The following is a 25,502-nucleotide window of genomic DNA, read 5'->3' on the forward strand; positions in this document are numbered from 1 at the left end:
TTCTTTTAATGAATAATGAGAGTTTCATGCAGCCAATTACTCTTCAGGACTGACTGAAATCCATCTGTACAGAAATACAGCAACTGTCAACTGAACAGACCAATTGTTATTACAGTCTGCAATTACTTTTTCACCGAAAGCCAGAAGGTTTTCGACAGCAGGACTCTGGCCTGAAGTACTGTATCTTCCCCTCCTAGTCTAAATGCAGTTGTATAGAGGATTACAAGAGGCTGAAATCAAGTCAAATGTATTATCTGCCTTGAGTTCAGCTTTAACAGTGGAAAAGTTCCTACAACAGATCTGTGTACACTCACCTGATATGAAGGAAGTGGAGTGTACTGCACCATCATGCTTTGCATTTGATTTCCAACACTTGTCCTCTGATTATTAAGCATTGCAGGATTTTGTGACTGCTGGACACCCATCATTCCCTGGTAAGCAGGTGGCTGGTTGGAAATTATGGGCTGCATACCTGTAGTATATAAAACAGAAAGGAATTATGGCAAACTGTAAATAAAAAAAGGAATGTGCCAAGCAGGCCAAAGACTGTACCAATATTTTTCCTGCAACCACAATTCCCCCATCAACACAAACAGTGCTGACAGGGGAATCCCTCCTGTCGAGCTATTGTCTTCTCCTGAAGCCGTCCCCACTGAGAGAAGACAGTGATTATCGCTAGCAGCTGCTAGTAAATCTAGCAGGCTGTTTGTACCCAAGTTGATCGATTGATAGATCAACTTGGTACATTCAACCTGCCAATACAAGGTTCGTATCTCGGCTGGTTCCTGCTGAACTGGCTGAGATCCGACCTGTCTATGGCCAGCCTTACAGTTACTTCTAAGTTGTGATATTAATAAATATAACTTACTGATTAAGTACAGTGGGAGTTTACAATTCATTTTAGGAGGGGGGGGGGTCTTTTTTCCAACTCACTGATTCTGTTTTTGGATTCTTTTTATGTTTTTCTGACATGCTGGTGTTATATCTGACACTTGGATGTTATAAGTTGCACTGAGAAAATACAGCTGGATAAAACAAACTGTCTTCATTTCAGGCTGCAAAATAACAAAATGTGCTTTTTTAAAAAGGGGGGTGATTCTTTTCTATATCCATTGTGTGCAATGAGTTTACAAATTTCATCCAACAGGCAAAATTAAATAACTGTACTTCTCTATTTAATACAGTCAACCAAACCACAAGACCAAATCTGCAAGTTAGGGGTAAGCAAAATGATAATTTTCTTTGATGCAAATGGACATTTTAAAATAACTTTTTCCCCACAGAGAATGAAAACAAGGATGGAGATGAAAAAAAAGAAGGAACAATACACAAGAGTATTTGTAGGATCATAAAAAAGCAAAAAAATAAATAAATTGTGGTCAACATGACCATCATTATACATTCCTTACATTTAAAGAACATCTCACCAGGTTGCTGAGGCGGCTGGGTGACCTGCTGATTGCGCTGTGAATTGTAGGCTGCTGGGTGCGAGAGAGGTCGGTATTGCTGGCTAGAGTTTGGGTACTGACCCGTGGGATAATAAGAGACCTGAATCTGAAGACAATATAGATTTAAAAAAAAAAAAACAGAACATAGAAGTCAGTTTTTTGTAAGCATATTTCTGATAAAATCTGCTTCAAGAAAATTCCCTAAAAATAGCAAAGCTGTATAAGCATGTGCAATCCTAATTTTAGAGTACCCATTCATGGTTCAAATACAAAATCCTTCTCCAAAGACACCTTAAAGAGGTATGAAACCCAAAACCAAAAAATGTAATATATTGCAGCTTACCAATCATTAGATGTGGTGGCTGCATAATTTTCTTTTTTAGGCTTTCTTCTCCCTGTGTTTACCTGGTAATCTGACCAATAACATATCTCTTGCATTAGAGTGCCCCCACTCTGGATGAAGGAGAAACAGAGACACATTTGGACAACAGCACTGCAGTCTAGGGGGAGGGGTGTTTTATATGCACTAGCTTATTTAAATACATTAAACTGAAGCCAAATTCCAGCTAACACTTTTTAGGCAGTTACCAACTGTTTTATTTCCTTTTGGGATAAATGTTTTACATTAAAAAAAAGCTGATCATTGTAAGCACCTGTCAGTAGTAAATGGTTTGTCTCAACCCTCTAACTGCTATATCATCAGGAGAGCTTATTCTGTTGAAAACAGACTTACTGCCAAGATCACCAGGTGAAAATAAAGGAAATTAATCCTTAAAAAAAAAAAAAAAAGAATTCAGCCATCACATGTAAGAATTGATAAGCAGCAATAAAACAAATGTTTGCTTTTGGGTTTAATACCACTTTAATAATTTGGAATGTAATATAAAAAAAAATAAAAAGCAGGTGTACATTGGTAGTTTTAAAGAGAAACTGCAAAAAAATAATGAACCCAACCAGTAAAATATTAAAGCTTTCTAGAAAACATAATGTAGCAAGTCTAGAAAGAGCAGCTTTCCTTTAATAACACAATAATTTCCTTTAAAACCCCAACTATTACAGGTTAGGGAGATTTCCTCCTCCCCAGAAGAATCCAACTGAACACCCAGCACTGCGATTGATGAGCCACATCAAAGTCCAATGAAACTGTAATGCTCACTTTTTCATGAACATATTCACTTACAAGGTTTTTGAGAACTACTACATCAGCACATTGCGGGTGCAATGCAAGGCTCCTGTAGACATTCAGTGTAAGCTGTCTGCTTAACAGCACCCTGGTAATTCACTAACAACTACAAGCCATCAGCCGGAAAGGCTGTTGGTACTTGTAGTCCACTCATTCACAGAACTCTGTGAATGAATGACGTGGCCATGTGGGCAGAGCTGCGAATGGCGATGATCTTTTTGAATTGTGAAAGTGGGTGCGGGGAAAAAGATGCCCGACCCACTGGTTGAAATTAAAAAAAAAAAAAGACAAAAAAAAAAATTTAACAAATTCCCTAATTCACACATCTGATGTGGATAGGGGAATCACTACCCTGAGCTACAATATTCTGCTGGCGGGGAGCCTTCCCTGCTGGCAGAATACAATTAGTGTTGCTGGCTATCGCTGATGGAACTGATCATTCGGTAAAAACCTGGCAGACTGCTTTTAAACAAGTCAATCAAATATTGCAAGCACAATTGGTCATAAAGACATTACAGCCATATGACATTTATTTACAATACCTACTTGTTGTGGAGGCTGCATGAATCCCTGTGGTGGCATGACTTGCTGGGTTGGGGAAGGGTGCCCTGAGGAAGGGTAGCCAGTCGGAGGGATGGCTTGTCCCCCAGATGTCATGATGAAGCCAGCTTGCTGGGGATGCTGGGATATAAGAGGTGACTGGTAGATGGCAGTAGAAGGATCAGGAGCCTCAGATGAACCCTGCCGACTGAGAGTCATCTGCCCAAAGTGACTGTTCAAATCATCAGCCTGTCATTGAAAACAGGTCAATGAGAAATTTAGGTTCTGCACATACAATTACCTTGTAAAAACAAAGAGCCTGATATAACCAAGTCAAAACAGTGAGCAAATGTTTTTTGTGTGGCATAAAAAGCATATTTTATTCAGCTAAAAGAGACAGATCAGTAATAAGCCATTAGTATAACAGTTATTCAAAGGGTGATAGTCAAGCAGATACATATGAAAACCAGAAAAAATAATGGAACCCTGCTTGTTGAGATTTACCCAGCAAAACAATTTAGCTAAGCAGACTTTCAAAGGAGTCCCATACTGTTTTCAAACTTCTACAATACAAGCTATGAAGTGAAGGGGACATAATTGCACAGTCATCAAATTTAAATCGCAATTGCACCCAACTAATGTATAGTAGGTGGAAAGTAGTCGGTTTCACTGGTGCAACATCCCTACAATGCCTCCCACGACAATTTGCAAAATGCAGGTAAGGAGCATAAGAAACCATAATCCACTGGCCCACGCTAAAAAGTTATTTCAGTTTTTGGTATTTCACTTAAAATCTTGGGCATGGAAAATGCAAAAGGGAAAGAGTAAAAACATGTATAAGTTAATTTAAAAAAGTGAAGGTTTGTTATCTTGCAGGGAACATCCTAGTAGCCTGGGATGGACGGAAGAACAATGTCCTGGTTGAGGGTGAAGGGCAGAAACTACTTTAGAAAAAGAAGAAAGTCCTGTGCCTTAACACCATCTTTTCCCTATGCAGAACCAAAAAGGGTCCCTTGCAGGAAAAAGCTGGAGCAGTTCAGGCGCTCTCTTCACTGTGGCTGAAAGAAAAACACTTTATGGGTGACAGTAGAATGAGAAGCATTTCTATTTGGTTCAAACGACAGTTTTTGAAGCACTGAGAGAACCAGATTCAGATCCCACGTTGTCACAGGGGAATGATAAGGGGGAGTTACATAGTTTATTATATATATTTTATATTAATATATATAATATATAATTATTAAAAATTATAATCTCTGAAATAGATTATAAAGGCCAGAACCCTAACCCTTGATCGTGCTAACAGCCCGACACTGGTGTAAACCCAGCTACAGGAAAGAGAATCCATACAACAAAAACTCCTAGGGTGGAAGCCCCAAGACTCACATCGAGTGAAGTATGCCTTCCATGTCTGATGAGACCATGCAAGAAGTAGACGTCCAATGCTCTAGTATCGTAGGAATCGCACACTCAAATGCACCTGTTCGTCAAAAACTGGGCTTCAACAGCCAAGTCAATAAAGCCAGGAACCATGAAACGGTATGTCACGCTGGTCTTTGGAACAAAAGATCTTGACAATTTGCTAGTGCCCATGGAGCATCTGCCAGGCATATTAATGGGTAAGGTGTATCATATGCGTCTGGTCCCAGTCTAGAGCAATAAGGATCACTGGAATGTCCTCCCTCTTGATCCTGCAAATCAAACAAGGAGGAACTGTGGGTGTTTTGATCTCAGAGCAACCAAAGCATCCACTGATTTTGATAGATGGCCTCTGTACCTGGAAACCACCCTGTCCAGTTTACCAGACTTGTGTGCAAGGACTTGCAGGTGTACGGGGAACCAAACCGAGTCTAGACTTGGAGGTTTTGGAGTGGAGAAACAAAATAGACATTTCCCAATAGATGGAAAGAGAACTTTGCAGTCTGATCCTTAGGGCAGATGGTTGCTCTTCACATCAAAAGCATTCTCCGATGATGTCTCTCTCTCTGTCCCTCAAAGGCTATACAGATCAAACACTTTTGAAAGGGTTCCACACTCCAACACTAACCAAAAACGTCATATGCATTTCCACTGACATGAAAAAAATGAGACAGGAGGCTTCTAGTTAACAGTCACAGCTGAAATTTACCACTATAGTTGTCACTCAAGGGATCAAGCTTAACAGCAGTTAAATTTCATTTAAGGGACCAGTCAGATGTGAGTAAGGTCACAGTTAGGATCAGATGAAAGGCAGGGCCCGCCAGCAAAAACAGGAATCTAGAAAAGGCCCTTAAAGAAAGGCGTGTCCACTACTAGAATAGTAAGTGACCTGTTAACGCCATACATTGCCAAATCCACAGTGAGAATAGATCATTTCTGCAAAAAATCCTCACTAAATGGATACAAGTCCAAAAAGTATTTAGGGGAAGCAAAAAGCTTGTCAGGATGTTTCAATCTCCGTAGAAAAAAAGCTGAAACAGTGGTTATCATGGGAAAGTGTCTGAAGCCTTAGGAGTTTTAAACAACTCAAGGCTGGAAGCAGAAATGGTAAATGTAACAGGCTGATCCTTTAGTTTCAGGTTGGTGGGCACTGTATTTATAAGAGCCAGAAGAGTCTTCTTTTAATTTTGGGACAATAGCAGACTGCAAGTCCTCAGGGGTAAGCTCATCAGTCAAGGACTAAAGCAACTCAAAATTGGAATCTCTGCAGCCAATGGCTAGGAAGCCACTAAAGCCAATAGAGATAAAGAATCTGCAGGAGAGGGTGTGGTTGTGTGCTTGTGGCCTCTGTGATCAGTAAGTGAAACTAATTTGGGTCATAAAATCTTGCATGATCATGGTATAAAAAAAAAAAAAAGCCCTCAACCGAAGGGGTTCAGGCACACCTCCTAAAGTAAAAAGGGGTTCAGACACCTCCTAAAGGAAGCTCAGAGGACAGATCACACAATAAAAGCAGAGGATAACATGATTTAAGTCTAAAGATGTTGCACCCTTACCAAACAGCTTCAGACCCCTTTGTATGTGAGCTGGGGGCACCCTTTTCAGAATCAGACCTGTTGCGATCCCAGGGGCAATATAAATGACATATAAGCTCGGGTAAGAGAAAAGTCCTCAGGTACTTATGTAACCAAGACAGCAGTTAGCAGGTGAGGGATGGATAGCTGTAGGTGACCAAAGTCATTGTAAGCTGGGAGCAAATATCACACAGCTTATATCAAGCAGGATCAGCAGTGGGGTAAAGAGTTGCCTCCTTGAGGTTATTATTATTATTATACAGGATTTATATAGCGCCAACAGTTTGCTCAGCACTTTACAATATAACTGAAGACAATACAGCAACAATACAGTTCAATACAAGAGGGTTAGGAGGGCCCTGCTCCTTGGAGCTTACAATTTAAGATGTTGGGAGAGAGAGCATGAAACATGCGTGCCACTCTCCACAGTGGAGGACGTCAGTGCTCAGTCTCTCAGCTTTAACCTCTATTAGTGCAAAAACAGTGGAACAGGGACTAAAGGCACCCCAGCAACCAACAAATTCAAGTAGCCCCTGGGGCTTAGCCTGATCAGCCTACTCACTAATAAATCTTCAGAGATGAGGCAAGCAGCGAGGCAAGCGGTAAGGCAATGGCAAAGGCTCGACTTAGAAAGTGCTTACCAGAACAGAGTCTGAAAAAATTTTGTGTGTGGAACCCAGTGCCAAAAAGTCACCTCCAGGCTATCTCAGTAGGGTTCAGAAACAGTATTTCACAAGCCAGGCTGGGGACAACACTGCCAGAAAGCTGCAATTGAAGAGACAAAGCGCAAGCAGCAGTATAGAGAAGAGTCTTGCCTGAAGGAAAATTATGTTAGCAAAAACCAGTTAAGCAGCATATGCACATTGATTTTTTTTAATTTTTTTTTCCTTTTCCAGATCAAAGATCCAAGCACCCACTGCACTACTGTATTCTAACAGAGGGGACTACCCTGCCAGAATACACAGATCAGAGCTGCAGCCATTGGCTGCAAGCGCTGACAGAAACCGGTCGTTAGATTGAACAGACAGTAGTACGTGTACCGAAACTTGGCCGGTTCCTACTGAACTGGTCGACTTTTGGTACGTGTGAACCCAACTTTAGTCTCAACACAGCAGAGCTGTACAAAAGACATCCAGCCCACTAGGAAATTATCAAAAATCTGTGGCATGCCTGTAGTGGAAGGGTTACCACAGGCTGGCCTATGGTTTGTTTGGAAGTGCCCAATCCTATTCTTGGCAAGAGTATAACAGAGTTTTAAGACTTCCTATATTCCTCAATGGATTGATAAAGAACTTGCCTTACCTCTACTGGATTGTTCATAATATACAACACACTTCAAACCACAAAATTCATTAATATGAGCATGACACACTTATAATAGGCACAGCTGTGGGGTGAAGTGAGGGATCAAAAAATATGTAAGAAGTGTTAGAATTGGTCTGTCTAGTCCTTGAATGTCAACTTTGGTTAAACAGGTTATTACTAAACAAGTCTTAAAAAATGTCTGCCTCGTACCAAAATATATCCAGGAAAAGCCCTTGAAGTGGGTACAGTCTTGCACTGTATTGGTACGAAGTACAGGTAACCATTTTTTAGTACATTTAAAAATCAACTGCAGTTTATGTTAAACATCTCGCAAACAAAAAGTGAGCTTGCATCCAAACCTAGAATCACAGTCCCTAAATAGTTTTCCATTTGAAAGGACTGCTAGCCATTTACCAACCCCTCACACAAGCAGAGCTCCAATAAGATAGGAGGAGGGAACAGTTAAGTGAATATACCAGATTGTACTGCTGGGGAGGTGAAACTGGCAGAAGGACTTGGGGGCAGGAGCTGGCGGAGTACTGGACCGGTTGTGGAGAGGGCTGAAGGGTCTTGACGCCAGCACAGCAGCATGCAGAGAACAGGACAAAAAAGGGTGGGATGATGCAATGTGAAAAGAAAGGGAACAGTGGTTGGATATTAGGAAAGGGTTAAGGAGGGGAAAAAAAAAAGAAAAAAGAAAATTATGTTAGTTCTGCATTTTATTTCCAAGTTATATATTTAGAGAGACATTTAAAGCAAAGCACTGTTTTAATTAGTTTTGTTCTCAGATTCTGGAAGCATGTACTGATATAGGCTTCGAATGAGTCATAACGGTTATACAATAAAAACCTGAAAACCACTTCAAAAATCATAATCCCATTAACCACTCATGAGAAACGCAGCAGAAAAAACATTTAATATTTTTTCAAGGCTCTGTTCACACCAATGCATTTTTTAGTTTTTGCTGAAACGCACTACAGTCATATTTAACATGGTTTCCTATGGAACATGTTCACATCTTTGATTTTTGAGCTGCTGCGTTTCTGTAAAGTGCCAGGGACTTACTTTAAAAGCAAAAAGCAGCGTTTTGGTTACAATAGCGTTCAATGGAGAAGCTGCAGAAATGCATGGTAGTAAGTTTTTGCCGCGTTTTGCATTTTTATCCTGCTCAGCAACAAGAAAAAAAATCCACTTTAACAAAAAAAAAGAAAAAAAAAAAAGAAGAGCTGAGCAAAACACTAAAAAACGTAAAAAAAAAAAAAAAAAAAAAAAAGACGCGTGTAGAAAAATGCAAAACAAACTGCAAAAAGCACTGGAGAAAGCATCAAACGCAAAATGCATATATGTGAACCAAGCCTTACATGTGTATAATAGTCCACTAGAACCACACTAATGATACAACACAAGTCTCAAATTAATATTAACCACTCGCCATCCTGAGATTTACCCCCCCCCCCCCCCCCTTAATGACCAGGCCTCTTTTTGCTATTCAGCACTGCACTAATACAACTGACAATTGCATGGTCATGCAATGCTCTACCCAAATGAAATTTAAGTCCTTTTTTGACACAGATAGAGCTTTCTTTTGGTGGCATTTGATCACCTGTGCACTTTTTATTTTTCGAGCTAAACAAAAAAAAGACCAAAAATTTTGAAGAAAAACTATTTTTTTTTACTTTCGGCTATGAACAAAATATATAGTAAACTCAAAGTTAACCATAAATTTAGGCCAAAATGTATTCTGCTACATGTTTTTGGTAAAAGAGAAAAAAAAAAAAATTGGTACATGAATTACATTTACGTCCTTTTTTTCCACACAAACAGAGCTTTCTTTCGGTGCTATTTGATCACCAGCGCGCTTTTTATTTTTGGCGCTATAAACAAACCAAAAAAAAATTAGAAATTAGAAAATATCATTTTTTTCCCCCTGTCATAAAAAATATCCAATAAATTCAAATTCAGTCCAAAATGTATTTTGCTACGTTTTTGATTAAAAAAATCCCAATAAGTGTATATTGATTGGTTTGTGTGAAAGTTATAGCGTCTACAAACTATGATATAGATAATGGAATTTACACAGGTTTTACTTTGACTGCCCACCACATTTCATGAGGTGCTAAAATACCAGGACATTCCAAACACCCTCAAATGACCCCTTTTCGGAAAGTAGACAACCTAAGCTATCTGAGAGGCATATTGAGTCCATGGAAGATTTATCTTTTTTGTTTCCACAAGCTTTTGGAAAATTACAAAAACTTTTTTTTTTTTTTTTTTACACTAAGTTGTCATTTAAATTATATATTTCTCACACAAGCCATGGTGGAATTACACCCCAAAAAACATTCTGCTTCTTCTACAGAGTATGAGAATACCATGTGTGAGACTCTTTGGGAGCCTAGCCACATACAGGAGCCTGAAATCCAATGACCACTTTGAAAGCCTGAAAGTGCGCAACTTCCTCATTTCAGTTCCTCACTACCTATCACAGTTTCGGAGGCCCTGAAATGCCAGGATAGCACCAATCCCCCCCAAATGACCCCTTTTTGGAAAGTAGACACCGCAAGGAATTTAAAAAGAGGCATGGTGAGTATTTTGCAAATCTAATTTTTACTCACAAGGTTTTGCAATATAAAAAAAAGAAAAAAAAATGTTTTTAATTTTCTTTCTTCATTTTCCAAAAATTTGTGGTAACAAACGAGATCTGCAAAATATTCACCATGCTTCTTATCAAGGGCGCTTTTTTTTCAGTTATTTTGATTTTTTTAAAATTTTTACACTGTCCCTTTTTTTTTTTTTATCACTTTTAATGCGAATCACAGGCAATGCAAATATACCCTATAACTTAAATGGGCATTGTCATATATTCTTTTTTGAGAAATATGGGATCTGTCAGACTCTAGATCTCTCCGCTGCCCTTACATTATCTAATCTCACCACGATCGGTGTGATCAGATGCTTTCTCAATTTACAAATGGCGCTGTTTAGATCGTGCGAAACCGAAGTGATAAAATGCTCGTAGCTTCCGATTTCTTAGGCTATAGAGATGATTGGCACCATTCCGGTCTCCAATCAGCTGTATGGTCAGCTGGCAGAAACACCGGCTGCATTCTCAGGTTCCCCCGATGGCACGGGACTGACCTCCTAGTCCCCTGCTGCTTGTAAAACAATCCTGAAGCTAATTGGCCACTAGGATTGCTTTAACATGAAATCCAATTGACAGCTGAAAAAAACGATACCAGGATGATGCCTGCAGCTGTAGGCATCATCCTGGTATAACCAAAGTCCGGTGATGTACCAGTACGTCGCTGGTCCTTCATGGGTATATATGCTATGTTTTTTTTTTTGTATGAAGATTGTGGGCCGAATGAAAAAAAAAAGAAATCTCTGCCAGAAACAGTGTGTGGTATTACCCACCATTAGAATATACCACCCTGCATCCACCCACTTCTAATGGTGTGCACACATTAGGTCGCACAGTGCCACGTGCACCAATTCCAAGATTATACAAATGTCTAAATAGTGGTACGCTTGAATAAAAATTGTCCACGTATAAGTGGTACCCCATATGGAAAAAGGATGACACAAAGTCCCAAACTATCTTGCCACTACTGCCCATGTAATCTTTTCCGTAGTAAATCCAAAACTTGTATGTATAGCCGGTTGTCCCCTCACAGGTCTTATACAGCTTCACCCCATATCTGGCACGCTTGCTGGGGAGAAATTGTTTGAATGCAAGGTGGCCAGAAAAATTAATGAGGGACTCATCAACGCAAATTTTTTGCTCGGGAGTATAGACATTTGCAATTTTTGGTTAAGGTGATTTACGAAGGGGCAGAATTTTGTGGAGCTGGTCAAATTCAGGGTCACCCCGAGGACGACAGAGTGTATTGTCGTTGAAATGCATAAAACACATTATACTCTCATATCTAAGCCTCGCCATGGCAGCAAAGAACACGGGCATATGATGAATCGGGTCTCTGGACCAAAAGAACCCCAATTCATTTTTTTTTTTTTTTTTTTAGTAATGCCCATGTTGAGGGTTAGGACCAAAAAAAATTTAAATTCGGAAACCATAATGGGTTTCCATGTGAATGGCCTGGCAAGGTTTGAATTTGGGTTGGCGGCGATAAATTGTTGTGCATATTAATTGCTTTGATCCACAATCAATGCATAGAGATCTTCCGTGAAAAACAGCTCCAAAAAAATCAAGGGGAGTAGTTAAATTTGCTGTTTCCACCTGAATTCTATGTTGGGCAGTGAATGGGGGAAGTACGAGTTCTGCAGAATTTGTGGGCTGCCAATTGAGATTTGCAAGCGCATCCGGAAGGATATTAGGGGCTCTACGGCTCTGTGTGCAAATTTGTGGTGGTTGCGGGACAATACTTGTGCTCGCCACCACACCAGCTTGTACTGCAATTATGGGACTCGCCAGCCACGTCACCAAGTGATACTGCAGTGCTGGTATGTGAGAGACCAGGATGTGCTAAGCCGCTGGTGCTCGTCAATCCACCAAAAGGTAGAGTGGCACTAGTACTGGCACTCTGCTGCATATGAGAGTCATCAAAATTTACCGGCAAGTGCTAGCAGAGATCAGACCTGATTCTGTGAACACTGCGGTTTTGTGTGCAATGTATCAAGTGACAGTGACCTACTGACAATGCACTGCTGGGGGGAGAGGTAAGTGTAGGGGGTAAAAGCAGGTGCTGGCAGGGGCTAACTCGGTGTTTTTGGGGACAGTATACTAATGTGAACGCTGGTATAGTGCTGATCTGATCAAAGATATTGATCCGTTCAGACACTATAGTAGCAATGGAGGTTTATTGTGTATGAGCATGTTCCTGGCAATCAAGGGGTTAAATGTGATTACTGATTTACTGATGTACAATCTGACACTATCTGGGAGGGGTGTGAAAACCACGGGAGTGCGAATCACATATATATATGTATGTGTGTATGTATGTATGTGATTTTGCACACCCGTGCTGCCCTGTAGCAGTATTTCTGCTATAGGGAGGTCAGGAAGCAGTTAAAGAAGCGGTTTGCATTACGGCACTGCATTACTTTAACTGACAATTGCGTGTTCATGCAATGCTGCACCCAAATTAAATTTATATCCTTTTTTCCCCTCAAATTGAGCTTTCGGTGGTATTTGATCGCCTGTGCGTATGTTTTTATTTTTTTGCACTATTAAAAAAAAAAAAAAAAAAAAAAAGACAATTTTGAGGAAAAAAAAAAAGAAACAATATTTTGGACTTTTTGCTATTAAACATGCCCAGTAAAAAAAATTCAAAATCCAATTTTGTCATAAATTTAGGCCAAAATGTATTCTGCAACAATACCAATACAATAATTCCCAATACGTGTAAATTAATTGGTTTACGTGAAAGTTCTAGTGTTTACAAATGGCGGTATAGATACTGGAAATGTATTTTTTTTTATGCTAAGAGTGGTGGTGATCAGCGACTTATGGCGGGAGCGCAGAGGGCATTCTGACACTGGGGGGGAACTGACTTGGTGTCACTGACATCCACAGTGACATCAATACAGTGATCAGTGCTAAAAAAAAAAAAAAAAAAAAAAAAAAAAGCACTGACACTTTACTAATGGCACTGGGCAGGAATGGGTTAACATGAGGGGCAATCAAAGGGTTAACTGTGTGATGGGAGTGTTTTACTAAGAGGCAGGGATGCTTCACTGTAAGCACGCTGATCAGGATGGCTCTGCTCAGCCATCCTGAGTAGTGCCCAAACTGACAGGGAGGAGGGCTGTTGGTAAACAATGCAGCCACCCTCCCCGTCATGCACCCTCCTACTCCGAAATGCAGAATCACGTATATATACACATGTGATCCTGCGCACAGGGGCCACCCTGTAGCAGTAAATCCACTGTGGGCAGTCCTTAAGCGGTTAATAGTTTACTTATTAATATAAACTAAAATTTATCTTCTAAATTATATACACACACACTGGTACTCCTGCCTTAGCTAGAAATGCTACAATATTTTTATAGCAAAGCCACATTTGTGTGTCTCACATGAATAACAACATTTCATAATAGACCAGGATATCACCTTAATATGTTAGCTGTTGGATGGGACAAAGCTGTAGTACCTCTGACAGATTACAGCAACTCCCAACAAAACAGGGAGTTAAAATATCCTTTAGGTGTTTATTGCCGGCTGTGTCCCATTAGATATTTGCTACCAGTACTAAGCCCCCATTCACACCAAGTGAAAGTACAGCCAGGCATGCAGCATGCCTTTTTCATTAAAATGTGCGTTTCTGCCCCAAAGGAGCTCATGTACGTTGTCAAGCTTGACGCCCAAGCATCAGTATTCATGTGTTAACAAGTCAACTGAGAAAAGTACAATGTTCATCTTGAAGATAGGTAGGCAGATTTTCCACGATACTAATCCAAAAAGTCTGCAGTTTAATTTGAGGTCCAGTCAAAGGCAGGTGTCCCAGAACACAGGTGTCCATAGGTGTACTACTTTTCTTTTTTTTTTGGATGCCAAAATTCTTGTTATATTACTGTGAATAATCATTTAATTATGGTAAAGTCTCTCCTGCTCAGCACTCTAATTTATTAAAACCATTTATAAAGTGTTGAACTCCCTTTTTAAGCTCTTTAAGCATAAGGCAAGGATTGTTTATAATGAGAGCTGTGACCATGTGGAATTGACATCCATAGGTGCTAGTTCTATCCACCTCAGTAGATTGCTACAAAAACAGGCTGAGTCTTTTTCTAAATATTAAAAACTGGCTATTAACCAGTTCCCACTATAGGTAAGCATATATGCGGCCTCTCGTTAAGTGGGTTTTAACAGTGAGAAGCCACATATATGAGTCCCTATGTAAACAGTTTCCTGTGCAGAGAACACGCCCTGCACAGTTACTGGAGAGTACAAGAAAGCTCCCAAAGGGTACTTGCAATCAGAAGCTTTCCGATCATGCGACCGCTCTGAATGACAATCACAGTGGTAACTTGATTGGAATGCCCACCTCCTGGTATTTAGAACCTCTTAAAAGGGCTGGAAGGCACTTGGCAAGGAACATACATTCTGCAATAAAGTAGTAGTGAACTGAAGAAACGATCCGCTGGCAGACAGGGCTTTTTTTTTAAACATAAAAGACCCTAGAGATCTCTTCTGTCATAAATCAACCCCTGCCTGTCAGCGGGTAATGTGATCTGACCCGCACGTGTGCAGCTCAGACCCCATTTACGGCCCACTCTACACGGCACGGCGATGCGACTTCCATGCACATGTGCGTGGGTGACGTCCTCTCAGTTTGGCCATTCAAGTGGCCAAAGATAGGAATCCCGGAAGGAAGACATGAAGATGGAAGCCTCCAGGGACCAGGGAGAGCAATGACAGCAAAGAGCTGGAGGGCTCAGTTTATAGTAAAGTCTGTCATAATGTACTAGTATGCACACCGCATACTTGTATGTTATGACTTAAACATGCAGGGGGGTCCATTTTATTTGTTTAATGCAAAGACTTTACAACTGCTTTAATAATTATGCTACAATAATAAGTGTGCGCTGTAAATTGCCTCCAGCATTGTTCCTGTTCCTTTTTGCCGGATGCCAACATTTTGGTGAAGCTCAGAGCCCATGATCAGCAGTACATCTTTAGGCTAGCAGCAGATTAGGTCTTACATTTTACAGACAGTGCCTAAAAATATAGAGACGCTAAGCATGTGCAGAGCAGGGTGAGACCATGTATTACTAGGCACTTATTTTTTTGGTTTTCCATAGCTACAGCTGCAAAAGGGGCCAGCATGACGTGAACTAGCAGGACTTAATTTTATGGCTAAAGTTCCGTTTTAAGTAATGTTGTTCCCTGTTGAAGCAATTTGAATCTTTCTTTATAAGGGTTTTTGTCCTTTGGATCTGGATTTAGAGTTCTGAGGATACAGTTTTTTGTTTTCTTTTTGTCTTTTGGTTGAATTTGATGGACAGGTGTCTTTTTTTTCAACCCGATTATGTAACCAGGTGCAAAAACCATATATTTACTTTTTTTCCTCTAACTGAATTACATGATTTAATACATTTGATTACAGTTAAGAATAAGATGCAGTTCTTTAAATCAAAGTTTACACACAACATAGAGGGTGAAGTTATGAAAAGAACAAAGAAAGCCAGTAATCAACCTTGGATGACAGAGGAAGCATTTTATGGTTCAGGCATTTAATTATTCAAAGGAGCACACTATACTTATTATCCAGCTCAGGTCAACATAAACACATAAAAAATGCAGGCAAAAGTATGCAAGGTAGAAAAGAATCTGACAAAGCACAGGGGGATGAGAATAAAGATAAACGGGGAATATCAAACACACATGAAAAGAAAAAAACAAACTTATTAAAAGGCTAGAATGAAGGAAACAGTAGATGTATGCAGAGTGACAGGATGTACAAGCTGGACTGGATGACACTGTCTGGTGACTCACCTGTGACATTAAGTGGTTACTCATGGATTGTTGCTGAGGAGTGGGTGGAAGTGCCTGGTGAGGATGGGGATGTTGTTGCTGTGCAGTGCAAGGTATGACGCTTCTAGTGGACTGCTGCGAGGAGGTGGCTTGGCTGCATACTTCTGGGGTGCTGATCGGCAAGCCTGCCAGAGCAAACAGGAACAGCAAAAAGCAAATTAGAAATAAAATTTCAGCAACAAATTATGTATGACTTCTTTACTGTTGTCATTAATATAATACCTTATAAACTAAGCTGCTATAAAACAGAAAACCAGATAAACCAACTAGCCAGATTATAGCAAATCCCTTTATCCTGGAAAAGGACCTGAAAGAACACAAAACCCATACTTACTGTATATGTAGAGCCAAAACACTTTATTTATCAAATTTTAAGCTTCCTAAAATTCTTTTTTATAAGTTCTGAATGTTGTAAGGAAGGACTATAACCTTGTTTGGTTTTTACTGAAACCTTGGGCTTTCAGTATCCAAGAGATTTCCCCTCGTGTACCCTTTCAATGCCAACCACTTTGCCAGACAAGAAATTAAGCTAAATATCCATCAGCAACACAAAAAAGAATAAAAATGCTTTTTTATTCTCTTAGAGCAGGGGAAAGCTAGAAAGCTCTTCAGGTTCCATTCCTGTCCGTGTCATTTCCGCTGACTATTGTCCTTGGGTTATTAAAGTGGAGCTCCACCCATAAGGGGAAGTTCTGCTTTAAGCCTTTGTCCCCCCCCCGCTACGGATTGGCACCTTTTGGGGAGCGGGTACCCGAATAAGACAGGTCCCCCGCCTGTAGTCTTCTGGGACATGTGACAGATCTCAGAAGACTACGGGACCATTCACAAAGCGCAGCGCTACTCGCACATGCGCAGTGGGCACCCGGCTCTGAAGCCGCAAGCTGTCACAGCTGGGTGCCCACATTGAAGATGCCTGCACCGGGGAGAGAAGACGGCCGGTGAAACCAGCCATGGTGAGCACACCGCTGGACCGAGGGACAGGTAAGTGTCTATTTTAACCAGTTGCCGACCGCAGGTGGCCAAATGACGGCTGCACTGTGGCCAGCAAGTTCTAGGAGGCCGTCATGTGATGTCCTCCCAGAACGCGTTCTCCTGAGCTCCCCCAGCGATCTCCGTGATTGCTGCATCCGTAGGACGCAGCTGATAATGTGATGTGGTAAAAGGGCAATCACAGCGGCCTTTTACCACCTGATCAGCCGTGTCCAATGAGACGCTGATCACCAGGAAATGCAATTGCTGGTTCTCGGGGGCACGTTCCTCACGCTGTCAGAGCGTGAGGAAAGTACTGCCGAGAACCGGCAGTTGTCAGAGCAGGGATCAGCACTGATGATCAGGACACTGATGATCGGTGCCCAGCAGTGCCGCCTACAAGTGCCCACCAGTGCTACCAGTCAGTGCAGCCTCATCAACGCATATCAGTGAAGGAAAAAAATTATCTGTTTGCAAAATTTTAGAATAGAAACCAAGAAAAAAATTTTATTTTAAAATTTCTTGCTTTTTTTTGTTTATAGCACAAAAAATAAAACACCCAGAGGCGAGTAAATACCACCAAAAGAAAGCTCTATTTGTGAGCAAAAAATGATAAAAATGTCATGAGTACAATGTTGCATGACTGCGCAATTATCAAAGTGCGACAGCACTGAAAACTGGCCTGGTAAGGAAGGGGTTATAAGTGCCCGGTAGGCAAGTTATTCAACTGGAACTCCGCTTTAACCTCCCTAGCGGTCTGATTATGTCCATATTTCTGTGCTCAAAGCGGTACTTTTTTTGCATGGAAATATATAGTTTTTTTATTGTAGGCCTGTAATTTTTAGGAATAACTCACTGAAATCTGTCCGAGCAAGAGTCTAGTAAACATCCCGGGTATGATAAAATTTGAAACACGAAATCATAAAATATAATTTAATAAATAATCATAAAAAAAATATAATAATAAATTTAATTCAATAATATAATCAAACCAAAAACACTGAAATTTGAAATATAGCTCCAAGTTTGCACATCACTGAGCAAAGTCGCAAAATCGTTTTCAGTGTCCGATGACGAATTTCCCCACAAATCATTATCACTCAATTCTGCAAGTGGTTCTAATTTACTATCGCTGTTCTCTAGCTGGTCTAAAACCGCTTTTGACCTAAAGGGATGCTTTTTGGACGCCATGGACGTTTCTCAGTTTCCAGGCAGAAAGAACAGTAAAAATGCAGGCAGGGCACAGGACAAAGCACTTGGGACAAAATGTATGTGAAATGGTTTGATACAGTAATGTTTTACTATGTGATTTTAGTGTATTGAGTGAATGCCACTTTTGGTCATTTTCAAATTTCCCACCGTTCCGTCCCCCGTACGTCCCGACGCTTGCAGAGAACGGAACCTAGATGATAGATGCCGGCATCCGCCGGATTACATTGCCGGGGACACCGCAGGAGGGACATCACGGGAGCGCAAAACAAGGTAAGTGAAGAACAGATGCCGGAGCAGCGCTGCATGGTAAGCCCGAGTGTAGCTCGGGGTTACCGCTTTTGGTAGTGAAACTTTACCCCGAGCTACACTCAGGAATACCTCCAGGGAGGTTAAGTACTCTCCCAAATAGAATACTGGATATCAGAAACCCAGAAGGGGTTCTAATACTTCCCCACTATCTAAAGCTAAAAGTACCGGAGCTTCGCTTTAAAAACATAATACTACGATGCTCTTATTGGCAGGATTTTGTCTTTTCGTGATGAAAGGTCCTCTGTAAGTAACAATAATCTAGCTGGCTATCAAAACAGATGGTATAATAGCTTGTAAAATACAACATTGAATACAAGTGCTCAAAAACACCAAAACACTCATGCTTTAAACAGTGATACGTCACCTGGTCGGCCTGTCCGGTTGGCTGCATTCTTACTGCTGCCAATGCTATCTCCCCTGGTCAAGATAGAAATGCCACTAAAGCTGCTGGCTTTGGTTACTGGAGGACGCATATTGCGGCAGGAACCATCAGAGTCTGTGCTGCTCCAAGGTCTTGGATCCAGAGATTTCAGTTCACTTTCAGTACTGCTCTGTCGACTACCAGAGCCTCTATTCAGAAAGTCTCTGTTGCCTCTACAGGTAAAAACATTGGATGCATTAAAGTACATATTAATTTTACTCCTTTCCTTACTACAGTAAAGCAAGTCTTTTGCATAAACAAAGAAATTAAAACTATAATATTGTGAAATATTGGGAAAATGTAGAAAAATGAATCTAGATGGCAAGAGTCCCACCCAAACTATTCCTCCAATTTTTTACAGAAAAGCCTCACTATGCTTCCAGGTTGCAAAAGGAAATTTCTTTATATCCACAAAATGTTTCCTAACCAGAAGGTTCCACCATCCTATAATTCACACTGATACAATCTTGGAACAATCTTAACTCCCTGAAAATGGGATAAAAGCTGAAAACGGAAGCTGCTACATGCAGTTACCTAGAAATTAGTATAAAAGGAAAAATAAAAGCTTTCAGTAGACAAATGCCGAGTTACTTGAAGCACAGGTAAAACACCAATGGGTGAGCATTACATTGGTACTGGAAGGTGTGAAGCATTTGATTCTTGTAAAGATAAATACAGATTAAAAAGTGTATGTCAGAATACACTGATCAGCAGCTGATCGACAAATGTTTTTTACCTTGTATGATAGATGGGGATGGCGCACACAGATTGAAATTTGGCTAGTCGCTGCTGAACCAGCCAAGTTTCAAACGGTCTATGGCCAGGCTTAAGCAGTGTTTTTTATCTAAGGGATCCTCATCACCTTTTTATTCAAGCAAAACATGCCAAATATATACAAAAAATACAGAAAGGAACATAAATACAAAAAGTAGGACACCTCTGTGTACAGAGCCGGACAGATCTGCAGATTTTATGTGCATACGCACATAAATGTGTAGCCATTTATTTGAATGAAAGAAGGACTGTACATGTCTAAACACTGTATGCATCTAAACATGTCTAAATGCAAGTACAAGAAAAAAAAAAACCAAAAAATATCAGCTCCTTTTGCAGGTTAATGACACTACAGTCTAAAGAGCAAATGTGTGCACAGACTGGATGATTTCTAGGGTGAAAAATTGTTACTCATTTGCATATAACAAAAAATTACTCTCACTATAGATCTTTATTTAGTCCTTAAACATGGGCTAAAATAATCTGAACTGCATAATTAAAGAATTCCAGGCATGGTATATGTTTACATTCTGTCATTGGTCCACCTTGGATACATATATACATACACACACACACACATATATATATATATATACACACACTTATATATATATATATACACACATATATACACACACACACACACACATATATATACACATACATACATATATATACATACATATATATACATACACACAATACCTGGCCGATGTCCCTAGAAGCTGGAAATCACTGAAGTAGACACTGCTAATCCAGTGATTTCCACTTGCATCCGGTTCCAGCACAGGCGCCATTCAGAGAAGGCTTTGCATTTCTGCATGAGTGCAGTGTTCTCTGATTGGACTTGGACAAGGAGAGTAACATCACCACCCAGCCTCTCTACCTCTTCCAATCAAAGAACACTCTGCATTCATTCAGAAAATGCAATGCATTCTCTGAATGGCACCATACTGGGCATCTGACCTCCTAAATTCCTGATGTATCAGGTCAGCTGCTCAGCATGAAACCCTGAAGCAAGTGGAGATCACTGGAGTAGCGATGTCTGCTTCCGTGATTTTCTTCTCCCAGGGGCATTGACTAGATATGGTATATACATTAGCTGGACCAATGTAACTATGTACATATATCATGCCTGGAAATAGTCTTAAAAAAAAAAAAAAAAAAGCAAATGGAAGATTCCACCTTGACCTATTAACATAAAAAAAAAGGTCCAAGACTTTAATACTGTAAAAGGCTATGCCCCCACCAATGGTAGGCATAACCTCTAAGTGGTCTTCAAGGACAAGGCTTCACCAGACAGGTGTATTGTGACCCTGGCCTTGTAGAGCACTTTATAGCTGACTCATGCATTGGAAACAGGTGTCTAAGCCCTGGTTCACACTGAATGTGATTTCAAAGTGGTGCGATTGGTCCCATTTAAAGCTTAACTTCAAATTAGCACTGATATAGACAAGGTGCGATTTCAGTGCCATTTCCCTTATAGTCTATGAGAGTTAAATTGCACTGAAGTGGTGAAAAAGTAATGTGTTACTTGAACTTGTATCCAAGACAGTGTCATAGAAATATATTAGATACAACTTCAGGTGCGATTTATAAAATTGTATGTCGCACCTCAAGTGGCAGCGGTGTGAACCAGGGCAAAGTGAGCACCTTCAGCAAAGTGCAGCAGCCAATGACACATTACACAGGTCCTACTTCTTCTCATTTGGGTCTGGGTACAGCTTCCATGCCAATGCGGAGGATCAGGCCATCTGGAAACCTGCAAAATGAGCCCCCTTGCTGGCTCTGCAGCAAATTAAATTTTTTTTTTAGCAAAAAGGTTTTCCTTCTCTCAGAGGAGAGATGACAACTATTCTCATAGGACAATAAAAAAACTGAGGCATGCTAGAACGGGGGGGGGGGGGGGGTGTTATACTAGGCCATTTTTTGTGTTTTTTGTACCAGTGTCCAATCTCCTGACGGCAGCAGCTTAACCCTTAAAGAGGATGGCCTCAGGTGATGCACAGAGATGAAACAGATTCTCCTATATAAGGTATACATGTTTATCTGTAGCCATCTGTCCTGTACAGCCTTCTACAACACAGTTTACAGAAAATCTCTCAGCAGCACAAAGCAGGGGGCATGGATCTGAAGGAACACACTGCACAACTAAGGGAGAAGAACTTAAGCCCTGTGGGTGAGGGACACCCCCCACACACTACATGGAGATCAAGCACAGCTGTGGCTGTCAATCACAGGCTGTATTAGAGCACTTTTTCCTGCTGCCTTTTTTTTCCTCTTGGTGTCAAGAGAAACAGTGCTCAGAAATGACTCATACAGATAACTGAGAAATTACACTCAGAGCTTTGGATAGAGACAAGTACACAGTACAGAAGGATGTGCTTCGTCAGATTTCATGCCTGAAGTTTACAACCACTTTAATATATGAATAAAAAGTTTTTGTTTTTTTTTTGTGTATTTTTGAAAAATATCTCCTCCCTTCCATTGGTAAGTAGCGAAGAGAACCACCACTAAAAAGAAGAGGGACAGCGATAAAAATTGGTTGTGAAGCTCTTCAGTATACAGTGGGGATCGAAAGTTTGGGCACCCCAGCTAAAAATGTGTATTAATGTGCATAAAGAAGCCAAGGAAAGATGGAAAAATCTCCAAAAGGCATCAAATTACAGATTAGACATTCTTATAATATGTCAACAAAAGTTAGATTTTATTTCCATCATTTACACTTTCAAAATAACAGAAAACAAAAAAATGGCGTCTGCAAACGTTTGGGCACCCTGCAGAATTTATAGCATGCACTGCCCCCTTTGCAAAGCTGAGACCTGTCAGTGTCATGGATTGTTCTCAATCATCGTCTGGGAAGACCAGGTTATGTCAATCTCAAAGGTTTTAAAATGCCCAGACTCATCTGACCTTGCCCCAACAATCAGCACCATGGGTTCTTCTAAGCAGTTGTCTAGAAAACTGAAAATAGTTGACGCTCACAAAGCTGGAGAAGGCTATAAGAAGATAGCAAAGCGTTTTCAGATGTCAATATCCTCTGTTCGGAATGTAATTAAGAAATGGCAGTCATCAGGAACAGTGGAAGTTAAAGCAAGATCTGGAAGACCAAGAAAAATATCAGACAGAACAGCTCGCAGGATTGTGAGAAAAACAATTCAAAACCCACGTTTGACTACACGATCCCTCCAGAAAGATCTGGCAGACACTGGAGTTGTGGTACACTATTCCACTATAAAGAGATACTTGTACAAATACGGTCTTCATGGAAGAGTCATCAGAAGAAAACCTCTTCTACGTCCTCACCACAAAAATCATCGTTTGAACTTTGCAAATGAACATATAGACAAGCCTGATGCATTTTGGAAACAAGTTCTGTGGACCGATGAGGTTAAAATTGAACTTTTTGGCCGGAATGAGCAAAGGTACGTTTGGAGAAGAAGGGGCACAGAATTTAATGAAAAGAACCTCTGTCCAACTGTTAAGCATGGGGTTGGATCAATCATGCTTTGGGGTTGTGTTGCAGCCAGTGGCACAGGGAACATCTCACGAGTAGAAGGAAAAATGGATTCAATAAAATTTCTGCAAATTTTGGATGGTAACTTGATGTCCAGCTGTGAAAAAGCTGAAGTTAAAGAGAGGATGGCTTCTACAAATGGATAATGATCCTAAACACACCTCGAAATCCACGGGGGATTACATGAAGAGGTGTAAACTGAAGGTTTTGCCATGGCCTTCACAATCTCCTGACCTCAACATAATTGAAAATCTATGGATAGACCTTAAAAGAGCAGTGCGTGACAGACAGCCCAGAAATCTCAAAGAACTGGAAGACTTTTGTAAGGAAGAATGGGCAAAGATACCTCAAACAAGAATTGAAAGACTCTTGGCTGGCTACAAAAAGCGTTTACAAGCTGTGATACTTGCCAAAGGGGGCAGTACAAGATATTAACTCTGCAGGGTGCCCAAACTTTTGCAGACGCCATTTTTTTGTTTTCTGTTATTTTGAAAGTGCAAATGATGGAAATAAAATCTAACTTTTGTTGACATATTATAAGAATGTCTATTCTGTAATTTGATGCATTTTGGAGATTATTCCATCTTTCCTTGGCTTCTTTATGCACATTAATACAAATTTTTAGCTGGGGTGCCCAAACTTTTGATCCCCACTGTATATCTTCCTTTGCTACACATAATACTAGTGCTTGTTAGTGTCCACCCTACTGACATCAGTAGAGAATTCCAGATTGAAACGGGCAATCTTAAGAGCACTTAACCGAAGGGTTACAAAAATAAGTAACTTTATATGCACAGCCTACCTTGATCTTTCTAATTTTGTTAGCAAACTGCATCCTACTATACAGGGTAATGGAGACATTATGGAGTCAGATGTGGAAACATTGCCCACTTAAACTTCTGCTCCATAGGTCACATCAAATGCTTTCACTTTTAGTCCTACTTTGTCTTTGAACTGTGTTAAACCAACCACCTGGGTGTGTGTGTGGGAGTGCATAACATGGAACTTTGACAACATAAATAAGTTACATCTTCTAATGTCTTGCTAAAATCAAAATAAAATCCTAACACACAGTGCTTTTGCACCAGGAGTCCAAGGGAAACAAAGGCTACAGCATCTATATGGACCGCCTTATGAAGCCTATGTTGGTTTCTAATACTTCCCAAAACAAACAACTGGCAGAGCAAGTCTCTAACAATTTGGTTCTACACATTCCATGTAGCCTGATTCTTGGCAAATACTGGCATGCATTAATAAAGCATAATGAACACACTTTAAAAATTGTTGGGGCAAAGTTTAATTAACATATGTACAGTACATGCATTTCCCTAACATTACTTCTACCCAAAATGTGTAAAATCATCCAAATGAGAATTAAGGGCCTGTGCCAATAGGCTTTGGGCTTGCATCAATGGCATCAGTCTGAGAAGCTGCTAAGATTATCCAGAATTCATTTGTAGGTGCATTTGACTTGTATCTGAACCCCTCCCCCTCTTCTGACCTGTTCCAAGAGGGTTTTGCATCCCACACAGACTTTTAAGAATGCAAAACCTACGGGAAGTGAAGAAAGGCCAATTGACAAAGGCCTAATTGACGCTAAAGATACAACCTACAAATCCTTAGTGGTTTAAAAGTCAAATATAAACTGTAGGAAAAGCAGGAAAAACAGTAGGTAAGCAACCATAGGTTATTCAGCTTACAGAAATATGAAGCACAGCATGCTCTGCTAGCCCTTCTGTATTCTGGACCTTGTGGTACAAGAACACTGAATAGCCAAGGGTTGTAAATGTTTTATTAAACAAAAAATGATGGACAAAAACATTATGAAGCAGCCATGAATATCGGCCAATGGAGAGAACAGTTCTGCCCTCTGCCCCGACATTACAAAACAGGACACTGCAACAAACTACATGTCAATAAGAACCTCACAAGCAGCCATGCGAGGAAGGCGTGGATATCAGTGACCTTGACAGATAATACTCAAGTACACAACATAGAAGATACCTAAACAACTGTCTCCTTTTGTGAGAGAGAGTAGAAAAGCCTTCTCTGTAGACTCTGTTGGTTACATTAAAAGGGAAGGGGAGAAACCAATTTAAGTCTTTCCAATTACAGCAAAGTTTTAGAGGTGGACAAGACGAATAACAACTGAAGTGATCTAATAGAATGCAAACTGTCTTTATTGAATTAATCAGAGCTGATTCACACATGTGAGGTGCGGACTGAAGCTGAGGTTTCACAGCTCGTTGACACTGTAGTTGTTCAGCAGTTCAGGTCAGGTTTACATCATGTTCAGATCAAGATTTTATCCTGTTCACACATGTGGGTTTAGAAATGGTT

At 40.4% G+C, this 25,502-nt stretch overlaps 1 protein-coding gene across 8 annotated transcripts in view; it reads right to left on the minus strand.

Moving 5' to 3' along the window:
• R3HDM2 (R3H domain containing 2) overlaps positions 1-25,502 on the minus strand; it is a 179,227-nt gene that overhangs the window by 19,322 nt on the left and 134,403 nt on the right. For 5 of the 8 annotated variants that reach the window (XM_089681237.1, XM_089681209.1, XM_089681221.1 and 2 more), the window contains 7 exons: positions 25,167-25,220; positions 18,815-19,044; positions 15,922-16,085; positions 7,946-8,038; positions 3,178-3,420; positions 1,428-1,554; positions 315-472 (listed from right to left, as the gene is read on the minus strand). In XM_089681237.1, the coding sequence (XP_089537363.1) occupies positions 315-472; positions 1,428-1,554; positions 3,178-3,420; positions 7,946-8,038; positions 15,922-16,085; positions 18,815-19,044; positions 25,167-25,220 (1,069 nt within the window). The remainder of the gene's footprint in view (positions 1-314; positions 473-1,427; positions 1,555-3,177; positions 3,421-7,945; positions 8,039-15,921; positions 16,086-18,814; positions 19,045-25,166; positions 25,221-25,502) is intronic. The other 3 variants (XM_089681218.1, XM_089681228.1, XM_089681244.1) reach the window with 3 other exon arrangements.

This window comes from Staurois parvus, unplaced genomic scaffold (assembly GCF_062004578.1).
Source record: "Staurois parvus isolate SC_StPar_1 unplaced genomic scaffold, SC_StPar_1.0 ptg000017l, whole genome shotgun sequence".
Lineage (NCBI taxonomy): Eukaryota > Metazoa > Chordata > Amphibia > Anura > Ranidae > Staurois > Staurois parvus.